General features: G+C 36.5%; 2 protein-coding genes across 9 annotated transcripts in view; one reads left to right on the top strand and one right to left on the bottom strand.

Annotated features, from left to right (window-relative positions):
• The window catches only part of ZCWPW2 (zinc finger CW-type and PWWP domain containing 2), a 125,148-nt gene that overhangs the window by 70,065 nt on the left and 36,745 nt on the right, over nucleotides 1–18,338 (bottom strand). For all 8 annotated transcript variants that reach the window (XM_082728945.1, XM_082728951.1, XM_082728950.1 and 5 more), the window contains one exon: nucleotides 5,923–6,082. In XM_082728945.1, coding sequence (XP_082585071.1) covers nucleotides 5,923–6,082 — 160 coding nt within the window. The remainder of the gene's footprint in view (nucleotides 1–5,922; nucleotides 6,083–18,338) is intronic.
• LOC309863809 (large ribosomal subunit protein uL23) lies at nucleotides 16,560–17,050 on the top strand. The gene has a single exon (XM_082728981.1). The coding sequence runs from the start codon at nucleotides 16,570–16,572 to the stop codon at nucleotides 17,038–17,040; it is 471 nt and encodes a 156-aa protein (XP_082585107.1). The 5' UTR covers nucleotides 16,560–16,569; the 3' UTR covers nucleotides 17,041–17,050.

The raw sequence follows: 18,338 nt of genomic DNA, 5'->3' as shown, positions 1-18,338 counted from the left end.
ATATGTTCTAATTACTTTAACTTTTCTCCAGGCCCCAAACTAAAGAATGCTTAGAAAACAAGCACACAAACAAAAAATCTTAATCCAATAGTACCAAATTTACAGCAAATTTTATATCAAATAAGGCACTTGTATAATAAAAACTTACTGAGAGTTTGATAGCTATACAATTATTTACCAGCAGGAAATAGCATAGATGGTCCCCAACTTATGATGGTCCGACTTACAATTTTTTGAGTTTACAATGGTGCAAAAGTGATATACATTCAGTAGAAACCATACTTCAGATTTTGAATTGGAATCTCTTTCTGCGCTAGCAATATGTGGTTGATACTCTCTCAGGCAGTGGTAGTAAGCCATAGCTCCTGGTCAGCACACAATCATGAGGGTAAATAACCCATACACTGACAACCTTTTGTAGCCATACAATTATGCTTTTTTCACTTTTGGTACAGTATTTGATTATATGCAATATTCAATGCTTTATTATCAATTAGACTTTGTATTAGATGATTTAGCTCAATTTTAGGCTAATGTAGGTGCTCTGAGAACATTTAAGGTAGACTACACTTAACTATGAGGTTGAGTAGATTATGTGTATTAAATGCATTTTTGACTCATGATGTGTTCAACTTACAATGAGTTTATCTGAACGTAACCACATTGTAAGATGAGGAAGATATATATAGCAAATGTAGTTTTCCACTGAGTTAGCTAAACAGATTTATATTCACTTTCACTCCATTACTCTAAGAACAAAACACTGCCTGATGATCTAGTTATAAACTAATTTGCTAATCCTTATTACACATTACATTCTTAGAATTTGGATCCTAAAGAGCAGAACACTTGCTCAAATAGATCTTAATTCAGATGCACTTGTTATGACTATTGCAAATGTAATTTGAAAATATCTAGAGTTCTGCTTCACACTAGTCCTCCAAAGGGGAACCTCAAGGGGCAAATAAAGAGAATATCTACCAGAGACTGCCATGATTCAACATGTATATTAGAATTATAAGGTGAAAAATTTCCTCATTTTGTAGGTACAAATTTGGGAAAACATTCAACAATAAATTAGCGACTGCATATGAATAAATACACTAGCATGGTATAGAAAGAGAAATAATTTGGATTTGGAGTCAGATATTGTAACTCTAATAATTATTGCATCACCTGGTAGCTGACTGACCTTGGGCTAGCCAAGTGGCCTGAATCTCAGTTTCTTCTATATGTCAAATAGTGACAATGCCTATCTTCATGGGGCTGCTCTAAGACTTTGAAAATTATATGAAAAGGATCTACCCAATTCATGGCCTAGGGGAGAGACTCACTATACTATATCATTGCTGTTTGTAGACTCTTCTAGCTGTTGGAGTCATCATACTGCATGCTGATGTGAGAGTCCTTTGTTGCAGGGTATTTACTAAACCAAATTTATACTCATTACATTGATCATCAGTTGGTAATTTCTACTCATATGTTTATCACTATACAGCAAAGAAACAAACTTATTTAATACATTACTGTAGGATAGCAAGTTGTATTATCACATCTATTTACAGATTTGGAAGAGTTAAGAGTAATGTGATTTCAGTCATTTGGCCAAATTCTCAAGGGTACTAAAATTTCAGAACGGTTCTTCTAAAGATATAAGTTACAAAGAACTGTGACATCCTCCATTCCATCATTAGTGTATCTTTTGGAATAATCCCAGGTGCTTAACACAAGGTCTATATCTTCTTCACATTGTTTACTTATTACCTGGTGGGGAGAGGGAGGTAGTTTGCTAAGAGTGGTCAATTCAGGGATCCAGTATGAGAGAGCAGCAAATCAACACTTCAAACATTATCAGTCCCAGGGCCACAGGGAAAGACTGAAGTCTGGAGGATATTGCACTGCACACATTTGCACGTACAAAGAGGTAATATTCATAAATTTCATACAACTCACTCGCCCCATCCCACCCCAATTATCAAATGTGCAATTCTATTTTGCAACAGGAAGGAAGAGATTTGGAAAGTTCTGGTGAACACTATCAATGACTCCTCCAATTAGGAAGCAGATCTGTAAGAGCTGCGGAGCCCAAGTTAGTAATACGGCACTGCTTCCTGGAAAATACAGGCAATTCCACAATACAATGGGTAAATTCTCAAATGATATCTGGGACCCAAACAGATGGCTGCATACCTATAGGTACATCCTACATACAGTAGTAAGCAGACTACTAAAATATATAGCCCAAAAAATCAGTTCACATCACGAACAAAATAACCCCCTACATTTTACCACAAGAGCATCACAGCATCAGAAGTGAACTACCTACCTACTTTTCTTGGCAACAAGAAAAACTAGAAAAGTGTAGGCCAAGCAATTATTGGTTGGAGTACATTTCTTATGTCCAAGAAAAATTATAATGACTCTATATAACCAATAAGATAGATGATCAACTTCAACATACTAGAAATACTAAGATCAAATTATATAGCAGCTTTACCAGCAATATCTATAGATTATGCATAATGCTGAATGATAGGAGTGACCTTAAAGCTGTGTTCAGTGAAACAGGTCATTATTGGGTTTGACATGTGAACGTATGGCAGTAAGCACAATCTCCAGGCAAACCTAAGTGAAAGACTAATCAAAGAAGTAGAAGGCAACAGGAAACAACAAGCCATAAGCACAGTTATATTACTACACTAGTAGAGATAAAGCTGACAAAGCTCTGATGCCTCAAGTTGGGAAAATTTAGGCAGTGGTTCTTACTCTCTGGACTGCACATTATATTCATTTGACAGACTTAAAATTACTGAGGCCTAGCCCTACTCCAAGAGATTCTGATTTAACTGATCTACTAGCCTGGAGCCCAGGCATTACCATGTTCTTGTTGGTGTTGTCATTTTGTTGTTATTTTGTAAAGCTTTCTAATGTATAGCCAGGCTCAAGAAATGCTAAACTAAGTCATGTAATCTATCAAACTAAAAAATAAACTTGCAAGTAATGGGTTCCTCAGACAGGTATCTGCTAAATATAAAAGAACAGCATTTGTGCTAGTGGGGAAAAATTATTTTCCATGCATTAACACTTAAAAAAATAGCCATTCAGCACATGTTCACACCTATTTTCTTTAAAGGGAGATTTCACCTGACTTTATAGCTACTGATTTAATAGTAAATGAAAAAATAAAATGTATCCATAAACTAATATAAATCACAAGTACACAACTAAATACCACGTTCAACTTTTTTCTAAAGTATATCCCAGTGTATCTATGAGAAATTTTATTTATTATGTAAAACCTTATCATCTGTACCAATCAATAGACAGTGACAGCTCTGTTGTGCATTCAACAATGAAATTAGTAAGTCGGTGGGTCCCATAAATATATCAACAAGGGGAAAGTGACTATTCAAAAAAAAAGCTTGGCAAACACAAATTAGAAGTTAAAATTTTCATAATCTAACACTAAAAAGATATTTCATTTTCTTATAAATGCATTTAATGTCTTTCTAGGATAACATATTTCTCTCCCACCTTAACATATATACTGTAAAATATTCATAGTCCATATGCAGTGAAAACGCTAAAATATTTAATCATCTGGTAAACTAAACTTACACAGATTAGGATAAAATGATTGAAATAAGGTATGAAGTAAGATTTAGTTGATTAAAGCAGTGAAAGTTATAAATGCCTATCACTCTTTGCTGGTTTTAGAAAAAGAGATCAGACAACCTGTGCAATATGCATCCCACCTCCACTTCTAGAGGAATCTTTAAGAAAATCCACATTGTCTACTATGCATTAATTTTTGTGTGAGTGATCTTTTTTCATGGGGGAAAGGGATGTGAACTTAATATCCAGATCAATGTACTACAGTATAGAGAAAGCATTTGAGGATATGAGAGCCCTGGTGCAGAGAGGACCACTAAAAGATTAAATTTTGGAGAAGACTAAGCAAGAAAACGGTAGGCTAGGGTTACTACTATTTCCATCACGCAGGTACAGTGAAATCTCAGCTGTCCCTGGACAATACGTATTTTGAAATTACTCTTTTTCAATCAGTTTCTCATGTGCAAAATTTTTGACCATTTTTCAACCTTGGCTGGCAGTATTTCTGAGTCAACTTTCTTCCTTTCTATTTCTTGACTAGACTGGTGTCAATGAGGTGTCAGTGTGAGTCTTCCCTTCTGGGTAAGCAGATCCTTAGATTGGCAGAAGTGGGGAATCAGAACACAGAGGGACAATCTGGCATGTGCTTGATGAATTTGTGGTAGAAGGGAATTCTTGAATGAATGAAGCCTTGAATGAAGAGACCCACAGATAAAGGCACCTAAATTATACCAGCTCCAAGGAAGTAAAGAAAAGAAGACACAGATAAAAAGAGTAAGGGACAAAGAAAGAGCCTAGGAAAGGTACCCTGAAGGACTGTAGAGGAGAGAGCCTGCCCCAAAGCTTGTAAGCACCCAGTGGGTTATTCACCTAAGAGCACTTGGTTAGCTGGAGGAGTAAGGGGAGGAAGAGGGGAAACAAATACTTTATTTTTTTCTGTCCTCATCCTTGCATTAGGGGGCTGCTTAATTTAAGCAGCCTTGAATTGATGGTCTTTGTAAGAATTTCTAAGTTTACTTTAATGTTTTCAGAAGGTTAAAAACTTATGGCTTCAGATGCTTGAGTTTGGCTTTGTTTTGCATCAGATTTTGCCCTTGTCCTGACACAATTCAAATCCCAAGAGAGATATCAATTGAGACAATTTAAAAATTCACTTCTGGTTTTTACTTATATTTAAATATAATTTCTTAAGAATGTCTTGCTCTTCATCATATTGTCAGATCTCTAAGATTCTAAGGTCTGTTTCATGAGAAGCTAGCAGTTTTCCCTGTTCTTTAGGAAAGGGGAAAGGGCACAGAAAGGGAGAACAATTCTTGTATTCTGTGGTTGCCAGCAGAAGCACCTAGGAGCACATCCAAAATGTCAGAGCAGAGAAGGCGCCTCACATTAAGATGATTGGCTCACAACTACCAGGAAATGAACGTATGTATTTTATTCTGTACTTAAATATTTTCATTAGAATGGCCTTCCCTTTGTTGCTTTCAAGTTGGATGGAAAAAGATACTGCTTATGCCAAAGATATAGCAAAAGCCCATTTTGAAGGACCTCAAATTCACACAGATTTACTTATACTGTGGACTAAAGGACGTGCCTTAAATGTACATACACTTACATGTGTATTTGAACATAGATATTTCCACTACAAAATAGAAACCATCCAAACAGCCGAAGGAACCCACATTTGACATCTATTTTAAAATCAGACTTCTAATGAAAGTATGGTTTGCAGATGAAAAGTTTCAATATTAGAATACAGACACAGATAATTGAATTGATTTATAATGACTAAACTAAACCATGGAAATAAGCCCAGTTTGCCTATTCTCATTAACCTGAGAGTCCAGTCTATTCATTAGTTGTAGTGTGTGATTTAAAGTTGAAAAAGTAAAAAAAGATACTGAAGGAGTTAGTATAATGAAATATTCTCTTTGAAATTTGAAAATCTAGTTGCATTCCATAATTAATTTTCCCTGTGAGCTAGGCCTCCAACTTAAAGTCTTCTCAAGGGGATTTTTAAAAACTACCAAATGATAATATTAAAACTGTTTCAAAAGGCAATTATGTAAAGTCCTCAGTTGATTTATACTGCATTGCCATTCAGAAAAGAAAATTTAAAACTATCCTACTTCCCACATTTTCTTTGAAAAAACGTTTAAAAATACAAATATTCAATTTTAAACAAATAGTACACACTGTTTCATTTATATAAATATAAAAATAAATAATTAGGTATCTTTTAGGCTCTAAACAAAAATGGCCATAACTAAAAACAAGTGCAAAAGAAAAAAGCTTTGATGTTACTGTACCTACCTTTAATGTGATACTATAATATCCAACAAATGTTGCATTTATCCATGATCTTGAATGGGGATCTCCCAGGAATTCTACATGATATTGTTCAACATTTCCATCCAGGTCATAGATCACGTATTTCCCTTTAAAAGAATCTGGGCAAAGTATCCCTGGCCAGCTTCAAAAGAAAGTATTTTTAATTATTTAATTATTATGCATTAAGAAAGGCAGAAATCAGTGCATCTGTTATAATCATATACCAAACTTTCTCCTTTGAATTTTAATAACTCACAAAACTTAAACATATTGCCTTGTATCCTTTAAAAGTAGGATACTCATTTGATAAGTCATCAGTTGTGCCTTTGTAGATATAGAAAGCTTTGGTAAAGTCACATATTTAAGATAAACATAAAATACAAGGATAAAGAATTATAAGGCAAAAGAATGATTTCTAGGATCTGGAAGAGACATTTAGACACTGCTAACAGGAAAGGTTAAGATTCATGGCAAGTTTGAATCAACTCTAAGCAATAAGAATGCATAATTACTAAAATGTTAACCCACTGGCAGAGCTTCTGATGGGGCAGGAGAGAGCTCTCATTTCCTGAGCCAGGGCTGCCCAAAGGGTACTGATAGCGCAGGCTGTGATAACATTGGAGATTCTAACTACGGTGGGACAAGCAGAAATAGAGCCTGGCAGTTTTATTTTGCCCCCCGCCCCTCTGCTCCATTGGAAGGAGACCAAATTTATAAAAATTTTTAGTACTGGAAGTAAAATTTATCCTTTACTAAAAATAAACCTCTAGAAATTCTACTAGAAATACATTTCATCTTTTTCTTTGAGAAAAATAAAATACATACACATTAACTAAGTTTTAACTATTTTACCAATCTTTCTGGCCTAGACCTACTGTTTGGAGTCTAAAGTAGGAAAGGAAGACAATAAAGTCAGGAAGCAGTAACTAAGTGATGCCAAGTTCTACCTCAGTTTGCAGCCCCCCTGTGAAAAAGAGAGAGTGAGGATCAAATCAGGAGATCCAGGCTCTGGCTCTGCCTTCTAAGAGGCAAGAGGCCTCAAGCAGGTAATGAGGCCTTGCTGTGACACTGGTTCCTCAATGTGCTATTACAAAGTTCACACAAATATATGCTTTATACATTTCTGGCTTTTGACAAATTAAAATATTATAAAGTGCCATTGTTATGAACCAAACTGTGTGCCCCCTCATCAAGTTCATATGTTAAAGTCCTTTTAACTCCAGTACCTCAGAGTGTGACTGTATTTGGAGATAGTGTCTTTTGAAATGCCCAACTGAGTTAAAAGGTGGGCCCGAATCTAACATGACTGGTTTCCTTTTAAAAAGAGAAGATTAGGGATTGCACTGAATGTATAGATTGTTCTAGATAGACATTTTAACAATATTTGTTTTACCAATCCATGAGCATGGAATGCTTTTCCTTTTCTTTGTATCTTCCTCAATTTCTTTCATGAGTGTTCTATAGTTTTCTGAACACCCTACCAAAATATCACCAACTTTTTTTCACGGAGCTATAACAAATAATCCTAAAATTTGTACAAAACCAAGAAAAGACCCTGAATAGCCAAAGGAATGCTGAAAAGAAAGCCAAAGCTGGAGGCATGACAATTCCAGACTTCAAGCTCTATTACAAAGCTGTAATCATCAACACAGCATGGCACTGGTACAAAAACAGACACACAGATCAATGGAACAGAATAGAGAACTCAGAAATGGACCCTCAACTCTAAAGTCACCTAATCTTCAACAAAGCAGGAAAGAATATCCAGTGGAAAAAAAGACAGTCTCCTCAACAAATGGTGTTGGGAAAACTGGACAGCCACATGCAGAAAAATTCATCAAAATCCTAGAGGAGAACACAGGCAGCAACCTCTGTGACTTTGGTCATAGCAACTTCTTGCTAGACACATCTCCAAAGGCAAGGGAAACAAAGGCAAAAATGAACTATTGAGACTTCATCAAGATCAAAAGCTTTTGCACAGCAAAGGAAACGGTCGACAAAAGCAAGACAACCAAAAGAATGGGAGAAGGTATTTGCAAATGTCTTATCAGATAAAAGGCTTGTGTCTAAAATCTACAAAGAACTTATCAAACTCAACATCCAAAGAACAAACCTCCAGTCAAGAAATGGGCAGAAGACATGAACAGACATTTCTGCGAAGAAGACATCTGGATGGCCAACAGAAACATGAAAAAGTGCTCAACATCACTCAGCATCAGGGAAATACAAATCAAAACCACAATGAGAAACCACCTCCTACCAGTAAGAATGGCTAAAATTAACAACTCAGGAAACCAAAGATGTTGGCAAAGATGCAGAGAAAGGGGAACCCTCCTATATTGTTGATGGGAATGCAAGCTAGTGTAGCCACTCTGGAAGTATGAAGGTTCCTCAAAAAGTTGAAAAGTAGAGCTACCCTATGATCCAGCGATTGCACTACTGGGTATTTGCCCTAAAGATACAAATGTAGTGATCCAAAGGGGCACCTGCACCACAATGTTTACAGTGGTAATGTCCACAATAACCAAACCATGGAAAGAGCCCAGATATCTATAAAAAAAAAAAAAGCAGTATGTATATACAATGGAATGCTACTCAGCCATCAAAAAAACAAAACAAAACAAAACAAAACAAAAAAGGGGCGCCTGGGTGGCTCAGTGGGTTAAAGCCTCTGCCTTCGGTTCGGGTCATGATACTAGGGTCTTGGGATGATGGAGCCCTGCATCAGGCTTCTCTGTTCAGCAGGGAGCCTGCTTCCTCCTCTCTCTATCTCTGCCTGCCTCTCTGCCTACTTGTGATCTCTATATGTCAAATAAATAAATAAAATCTTTAAAAAAATGAAATCTTGCCATTTGCAAGGATGTAGATGAAACTAGAAGGTATTATGCTAACTGAAATAATCAGACAGTTATTATATGATCTCACTCATAATGTGGAATATAAGAAATAAAACAGAGGAGCATAGGGAAAGAGAGGCAAAAATAAAACAAGATGAAATCAGAGAGAGAAACCATAAAAGACACTTTAGGAAACAAACTGAGGGTTGCTGGAGGAGAGGTGGGTGGAGATGGGGTAACTGGGTGATGGACATTAAGGAAGGCATGTGATGTAGTAAACACTGGGTATTATATAATACTGATGAATCACTGGCCTCTACCTCTGAAACCAATAATACGTTATATGTTAATCAATTGAATTTGTTAAAAAAATAAAAACTCAATAAAAAGAGATTAGGACACAGACATGCATAGGGAGAAGACCATGTGAAGACACAAGGAGAGAGATGCATCTACAAGCCAAGGAGAAAGCCTAAGAAGAAATCAACCCTGCTGACAATTTAACCTGAGATTTCTAGCCTCAGGATTGCAAGAGATTAAATTTCTGTTATTTTTAAGCTACTCAGTCTGTGATACTTTGTTTTGGCAGCCCTAGCAAACTAATCATATGCAGGTATGCAATTATATATAGGTAAGATAATTGGTATAATTGAGAGGTAAGAAGAATGACACAAAAACATTTTTTGCCTCATTTAATTCTTTAGAAACTAGATAAAATTAGATATTTAGATAATTTTAAAACCTAAAGAAAGCATACAGATCATGCTATAAGGAATATGAAATCACAAAAATGGAAGATCCATAAATTACTTGGGTTTGAGGATATAGATGGTTGATCTAATAAATTATCAATTGATATGAAAGTTACATAGTTATAAATATAGAAATTTATCTACCATACCATTGTAAAAAAGTTTTTATAGATCATAAATAACACAATCTAAACTAACAAAAATATTTCATGCTTAGTATTATTAATGAAAAAAGTTTGATTCCAGGAAATTAACAAATCCCAACTATAGTTGCCAGGAGGTAGTGAGTTGGGTGCACCAGTCACCAGGGAAGGTGGAATGTGAGAATGGAGAATGTCTAGCTGTTCCCTGGATGCTGAGCAGAGTTCTTTGGCTCTTGGACCTGAGATAGGGAAAGGGAAGGTAGAAGGTCTGCCTGGCATCCCTAGATCATGGAAGAGGAAAGGCTAGAAGATTACAAACTGAGTCAGACTATGTGGAACCCAAAGCCGCCTAATACTTTGGAAAATTGATAATGGAAAGTCAAGTAGAGGTTCAGGACCTAAATGAAGACCGCTATCTAGATCTAGTAATCAGGTTCACATCACAGTATCATTGCTATTTGGCAGCCCTTATTGGGCTTAAAAGTGCTTAAGAGAAGCTTGAATTAGAGTTTATCTTTTAAACCTACATTGGAAATCTACATTTCTGAAGGAACTCGCTCAAAAGAAGATTTCAATAAGCAAACAAATGACTAAAAATGAATGATAGCTGTATTGGAGACTCTTAATTTATTAGAAATCAAGAAACAGTGGGTCCAAAAACACACAAAAACCCCCAAAACAAACAAAAAAAGAAACAGTGGGCCCTCCAATGGATTAGTAACTCTTTGAAAAGAAACCAAACTGTGATTGTTATATTTGTTGACTACTCTTCTTAAAATGCAAGGGGCTCATGTTTAACAGTAGGTGATTTGCATCTCACCAACATTTTAGTATAAAATTATAAGTAGCACCAATTTCATTCAGTGTAAAACAATCACGGGATTTACAACACTTGAGAAGGGAAAGAAAAATATTTTGCCATTATTATGTTTGAGTTTTTCTGACACAGATTTTGAGAAAACTTCTTTTAAATAAAGACTACTGGCCCCTAGAGTATTCCATTTATATTGTTACTCTATAAAATAAAATAAAAATTAAAAAAAAAAACAAAATTAAAACTAGAAATGACTCCTAAAAACAATTACATGCCAATAAAAGAAAAAAGCTTCTGTTCATTATTTAAAACATGTCATATTAGACAAAATATTGCATGCTGATTTACAGATGAATTATGAAAAGTGTTGTCAAATGTCCTCATAATTGGGGCACATTAGTATTTCTTCCGGCAGTGTAAAGGAATTTTCTGACTCCTAGTCTGTGTGTTTCAGCTAAAACAGAATGTACCAAACTGCAGAAGCTGAGAGGCAACAGATGCAGAAAACATGATACTTCTCTCCACATACTTTATCCATCATTTTCTCTGACTCAGCGTGACTGAAGAAAGCTGATGTCCATTTTTTGCTTTCATCCTGAATTCTGAGTTCCCAAACTGTCAATGATGATAGTGCATTGTGTAATTCTACTTCCTGATTTTTCATGTTAATATTGATGAGAAACTCTGAAGTGTTCTCTTGTGGGCTTAAAGACGGAGAGGGAGAGTAAGAGTAGGCAACCCAATGGGAAGGTATTTGAATTACAAGGAAAGTTGTGTGATTGATTTTAGAACCTGTGGGTGGTGGGAGGTAAAATGTACATATACAACACGGACAAATAGATACCAAGTGTTGGAATCCACTTGGAAGAAAGGAAAATTTGGGCATAACATGTAGCTTCGAGAGGAGTGCAAATATATCATAAAGAAACTGGTGTCATACACATTTCTCATCCAGTGGAAATGATCTTTATAAGATAGCTATTGCCCTCAGCAGAAGCTGACGCCTAAGCATGATTTCAGTTGCCATGTTTTTATACTCAATGAGAAATACGTGACTTATTTTCAAACTATGGTTCGGATGTTTAAAAGGAGAGATAGTTTTACTTGGGTCTCACTCGTTTGTGTGTGTTTTTTTTTAAAGATTTTATTTATTTGAGAGAGAGACACACAGCAAGAGAAGGAAGGCAAATAGAGGGAGTAGGAGAGGGAGAAGCAGGCTTTCTGCTGAGCAGCGAACCTGATGCAGGGTTTGATCCAGGGCCCTGGGATCATGATGAGCTGAAGGCAGATGCTTAACAACTGAGCCACCCAGGAGCCCCCTGGACCTCACTCTTAATCTGTGGGAAACAAAATGGATGAGTTGGAATCATCACTAACCGAATGCTGTATTTGCCACAAAATCTCTCAGCTGTTCCTAACTATAGGGGGATGATAGGAAGAGCAAATTCCCCATCTTCTCCCCACATTATAAGTATATTAATCCTTAGACAAAAGAATGCAAATAAGAAGTAGTCAAATAATATTTTATAAGACTGAAAGGATCTACAGAAATCTCAATTTATAAATTTCAATACTATTTCTAAAATGTATTGCTGCATTGGCTTGTTAATTTAAAGGCATATCTTACCACTAAATTGTTTGTACTATAGCACATTAGAATGCAAATATATTTTCTATAAATTAACTTTCATATTTACCAAAAAGCTTTGTGAAATCTGTAAATATGCCCAAGGTAGGTACTTTCAATAGAAGCCTATTTTCTACTTGACAATGTGTCTGTCCCTACTAGGGGAGTTATGCACCATTATTTTTCACTTTTAACTTCTACGCTCTTTCCAGCTGAATACAATGATATCTGATTATTTTTTTTAAAATGAAGGCTGCTTAATATTTTGAGGATAGTTTTTCTCCTCCTAGTACATACAGGTATCCCCACCACCAGCACAACAGACATAGCATAATCCAAAGACAAGAGGCTGCATATGTCCTTTTTAAGTATGTAAGTGTGTGTTATCTCACAATGTGGAGGTAAATGTAACTGTTGTAATTTGATTTTCCACGGATCTTGCCCAGAGACAAAGTGCTTTTTCTTGACAATTCTTTATTTTTATTATATAAAGATTAAATATGCATTTCTAGATTCTGTATCAGTCTCTCTTTGCCTTTTTAAAGTTTTGTTAGAGAAGGTCAACTGTTCTGGGAAAGAGTAACTCTGGGATGTTGTTAAGATTGTTTCTGAGCCTTCAAAGTTGGGTGTAAGGCCATGGGCTAATGAGAACTGACCCAGATAATGCTACCAGCTAAGTGTCTCTACAGCCAGCTAGCTGGTCTTTCCACTTGAAATTTCAACATCTTTAATATTGCTTAATTAAGCGCTGATGTTTGACTATGTTTAGTGGGTTAATTCTAGTTTTATATTCTGCTATTGCAATTTATCCTGCTATCAGCTTTCTATGTATCTGTAGCACTGAATAAGAAATATAACTAGATTTTTTAATATTTTAAGGCTATATTTTAAGCCTGTGCTCAACTGTACTTAGTTCATAAAGAAGAATACATATTACTACTTAGCCAAATCCATTCTATTCTTTCCAAATAGAAAGAAGTAGAGACAGCTGCATTTTGCAGGTATTTTGATGGTTCTAATCATAGATTCGAGATAATTTAAGGCCTGGAGTAAAACACGTTTCATTTGTATTTCAAGTCCTAATCCTCAGTTATAAGCACAAAACTGCAAAAGAAATTCCTAATCAGATTTCTAACATAATATTTCAGATATAGTGACAAGAAACAAATACATTTCTTGAATTAGTTATTGAACCTTCAGAATTTCCAATAGAAAATACAAACTCTTTGCTTTCAAAAATATTAATTTTGGATCTGAAAAATGATATGGGACTACAAACACCTTCATAAGTAACCTCATAAGATAAGCATTCATATTCATGTCTTTTAAGATATTTGTTTTTACATAGCTATCTAGTTTCTCTTTGTGCCCATCCTAATTATTTTACAAAAGAAAATATTTTTAATATTTAAATAAATAATACATATATACTTATAACATTTCACAGCTAATCTCTAGAAAAGTCCTCAGTAGCAAAAGGTATATATCTCAGAGAGACTTCCACATTTGCAAAGGTATTAAATGTGTTAGTTCGCTAAGGCTGCCACAGAAAAATACCACAGAGTGAGTGGCTTAAACAACAGAAATTTATTTTCTTATAGTTTTGGAGGCTTTGAGTCTAAGATCAATAGGTCAGCAGGGATGGTTTCCCTTGAAGCCTCTCTTTGGCTCCCTTCTTGCTATGTCTTCAGATAGTTTTTCCTCTGTGCATGTGCATCCCTGATGCCTCTTTGTGGGTCCACATTTTCTCTTCTTATAAGAATGCCAGTCAGATTGGTGTAGGGCCCACCCTAATGGCCTATTTTTACTTAATCACCTCTTTAAAGGCCCTGATTCCACATACAGTCACTTCTGATGTTTCAACTTTGAAGTATGACTTTTGGGGAACACAATTCAGCCCACAATAGTAAGTGACAGAACAAGAACACAAATGTAGGTTTGATTTGAAGGTCTCTTGTCTGTATGGGTGTGCGTGTCTGTGTGTGTATGTGTGCCTGTGTGTGTGTGGTATATTAAAGAAAGTCCATCACAGTCTCTCTATGACAGCAAACATTTTATATTCTTCATGGAGAACAGCTGACCGGGAATGGAAATGAGAAAATATGAGCCAGAGTATCTCAGCTTTGAGAATATTAAGTAGGAGAATGTAATGCAAAATAGCAAGGGATTCTGGGAAGATAGTAACAATGGTGTTATGGTTTTTTAGAATCTCCTGAAATTTTCCTGTAAGTATAGGTAGAACAACTATAACAGCACAGTCAAGACCTGACATACAACATCTATAACAAAAGTAAATGATAAACTACCCACAGAAACTACCAAAATTGGAGCAGGCAGGTACAAACTACTGACAGTTCTAAGACCCACATATCACTAGCATCTGTATGAGGGAAAGCAGGGTGGGAGGGAAAAGGCAACCAGAGCTCTGATGGGTTTGTGAAATAAGAACCTCAAAACCACAAGGAGTACTTATTGAAAAGTGCAGCAGGTCAACATGAGCACAGCAGCCAAAATTGTGAGGAGGATCACAACAAAACCTGGAGTTACTGGAGCACTCTGGACTCTGCAAACACTTAAAACTTACAGTGACAAGAGCTTACACTGATGAGAAACTGCTGGGAGTATAAACCAAATTGAAGAAGAAAGGATCAATATGAATAAAGAAAAGTGAGGGTACAAATAAAAGTGGGGATATATGCCAAAAGCACCATCCATGAGAAAAAGTTGGATTTCATTAAAATTAAGAATGTCTGCTGTGCAAAATACACTAGTAAGAGAATGAGAAGATAAGTCACAGACTGGGAGAAAATATTTGCAACACAGATATCTGATAAAGGACCGGTATCCAAAATATTCAAAGATCTCTTAAGCTCTCTAAGAAAATGAACCACTCAACTAAAAGATAGGCAAAAGACCTGAGTAGACATATGGCAAATAAGAATATTAAAAGATGTTCCACATCATATGTCATCTGGGAAATGCAAATTAAAACAACCATGTATGTTCATGAAAATACACAGAGGAAATACTAAGTGAAAGAAGCCAATCTGAAAAGTTTACATATTGTGATTACAATACAGCATTCTGGAAAAGGCAAAACTATGGACATATAAAAATCCCCAGTTGCCAGGGGGTGGTGGGAGGGATGAATAGGTGAAGCAGAGGAGATTTTTAGGCCAGTGAAACTATTCTGTATGATAGACATTATAATGGTGAATACATGTTATTATACATTTGTTAAAAACCTATAGAATGTACAGCACAAAGAGTGAATCCCAATGATTCACTATGGATTTTGGTTGAAAACGATGGGTAAATGCCGGTTCAGAGATTGTAACAAATGTGCCAAACTGATTTGGGATGTTGATGGTATATGAGTTTGTATGGGGCAGGGGTGGAATGTGGAAACCCTGCACTTTTCCATTCAGTTTTGCTGCAAACTTAAAACTGCTCTAGAAAATAAACTTTGTTAAAATATGAAATTAATTTAATTTTAAAATTTTAAAAATAAAATTAGGGAAGAAAAAACTAGGAAATCTCAGACACCAAGTTCATATTTTTGATGCTCTGAGGAAATAATAGAATAAAGGGCCCTGGGTATACAATTTAGGAAAAAAAAAAAAAAACTAAAGCAAAGCTATTCTGCAGATTCCATTTCTGGACAAGTTGAGGTAGACTCAATTCTCTATATTTTTCCCACTAAGTACACCAAAAATTCCCAAGTATTATATATTAAATAAACATAAGAAGAGTCTAAAGGATGAAGAAAAGATAAACAGAGAAGGGCCTGAGGACCTGAAGAGTGACATGGCAGGGAGTTCCCTGAGTTTATTTTGCCTCCTATATCCTAGACTGGGTGCTAAAGAAGTCAGCAACCCAGAGATACCAATGGGTGCAAAGGAACAAAAGTTCATGTGAAGCCTGGTCTTTTGAGTCAAAAAACCAGGATAGGGGCAACCTAGCAAGACAGAAAACTTTAAAGCAATAGCTACCTTTTCCCAGCCAAATACCCTGGAAATTTCTACAGATCCCCATCTCCGTCCTTAACAAAGGGCGAGTGTTGAGCCTGGACTTCAACGCACTGAGCAGTAATACAGCTCCCACTGAATCCCCACTCAGATGGTGGTGGAAGAGGACTACTGGGAAGCTGGAATTTTTATCACCTTTCAGAATTAACATGGTTCTCCCCGCCAGGGTATCAGTGGAGGTGAGAATAAGGTTCCCCTACCTTTCCCAGCAAAGTTGGTGAGTGAGAAGCCTTAACTCTAATCCCTTCCCGGCAGTAATGAGGCACCCCACCCTTTCCAGAGAGTAAGTGGAGGCTGACAAGAAAACCTAGATTTCCACTCCCAACCTGGCAGTAACAAAGAGGTTCCCTCATATCTCTCCAGTGCAGTAGTAGGGGCAGCCTGCTAAAAAGATTTAAATAAGATCCAAAAAAAAGCCTTTTACGAAGATGGCGCCGAAAGCTAAGAAGGAAGCCCCTGCCCCTCCCAAAGCCGAAGCCAAAGCAAAGGCTTTGAAAGCCAAGAAAGCGGTGCTGAAAGGCGTCCACAGTCACAAAAAAAAGAAGATCCGCACATCACCTACGTTCCGACGTCCCAAGACTCTGCGTCTCCGAAGGCAACCCAAATACCCTCGAAAGAGCGCCCCCAGGAGAAACAAGCTTGACCACTATGCCATCATCAAGTTCCCCCTGACTACTGAGTCAGCCATGAAGAAAATAGAAGACAACAACACACTTGTGTTCATTGTGGATGTCAAGGCCAACAAGCACCAGATCAAACAGGCTGTGAAGAAGCTCTATGACATTGATGTAGCCAAGGTCAACACCTTAATCAGGCCTGATGGAGAGAAGAAGGCATACGTTCGGCTGGCTCCTGACTATGATGCTTTGGATGTTGCCAACAAAATTGGGATCATCTAAACTGAGTCCAGCTGGCTAAATCTAAATACAGTTTTTTCATTAAAAAAAAAAAAAAAAGAAGAAAAGAAAATATAACAAATAAATAGAAGGTATATAGAGAGAACCAAATGGAAATAATACACCTGAAAATACAAGAACTAAAACAAGAAGCTCAATGGATATTTACAACAGCAGAATGAATATGCAAGAGGCAAGAAATGATCCAATCTGAACAGAGAGAAAATAGACTGAAAAAAACCTCTTCTTAAGGAACAGAATTCATTTCATATAAAAGTACAAAAGAGACTCAGCGGGTGTCCTCCAAAGCAGCTTCTACCTGCAAGCAACCCCCACAGGGACTGGCGCTACTCCAAAATGACTTCTTCCTTGGGAGAGGGGAAGATAACCACACACACTAATTGCTCCCATAGTCCCAGGAGCCAAAACTTACAGCTGGCCACACAGAGAAAATGTCCTGTTGATCAGTTCAACTACAGCCTTCCCGGGGCAGACTGGGGACAGACATCTGGTCTGATTGCTGTTGCCACCCAACCAGAAGCCCATGGCAGCTCCAGACTGACCCCTTAATGGCACAAAGATGAAACTCTGTCACCCACTGTATCCACAACAAGCAAAGTGGGCCATTGCAGCCAACTGGACTAAAGGCAAACATAGCTCAGCCATAATAGTAGGGTGCAAGCAACCCATACAGGACACACCCCTGGATCTGAGAAAGAGGGAGCATTGCACTAAGGGCCACCACAGAACCTCTTTTTCATAAGGCCACGACTTTCAAGATCAGAAGACATAGCTGACTTTTCTAATATACAGAAACAAAGAGAGTTAGACAAAACGAAGACGAAGAGGAATATGTCACAAAGGAAAGAACAAGACAAAACCACAACAAAATAGCCAAATGAAACAGAGATAAGTAATATGCATGATAAAGAATTCAAAGTAATTGTCATAAATATACTCTTTGGGCAATAGATTTAAATTAGAGCTCAGTAACAATAAGATATTTAGAAATCCCCAAATATCAGGTAAAAATATACTTCTAACAGATCATCTGGAAAGAAGACATCACACAGATAATTAGTAAATGCTTGAAACTGAATGGTAATAAATCACAATATACCAAAATTTGTGGGATATAGCTAATGTTGTCTTTAAAGAGAAATTTTTAGCTGTAATTGTCTACATCAAGAGGAAGAAAGATTTAAATCAGTTACTTAAAGTTTCCAACCCAAGAAACTAGAAAAAAAAATTAGACCCCAAAATGTCAGGGAAATAATAATGAGACCAGGAAACAATAAATA

The sequence above is a fragment of the Mustela nivalis genome, assembly GCF_964662115.1.
Source record: "Mustela nivalis genome assembly, chromosome: 1".
Classification (NCBI taxonomy): Eukaryota; Metazoa; Chordata; class Mammalia; order Carnivora; family Mustelidae; genus Mustela; species Mustela nivalis.
Note: the sequence above shows the minus strand (reverse complement) of the source record. Positions and strands in the feature narration are given on the sequence as shown.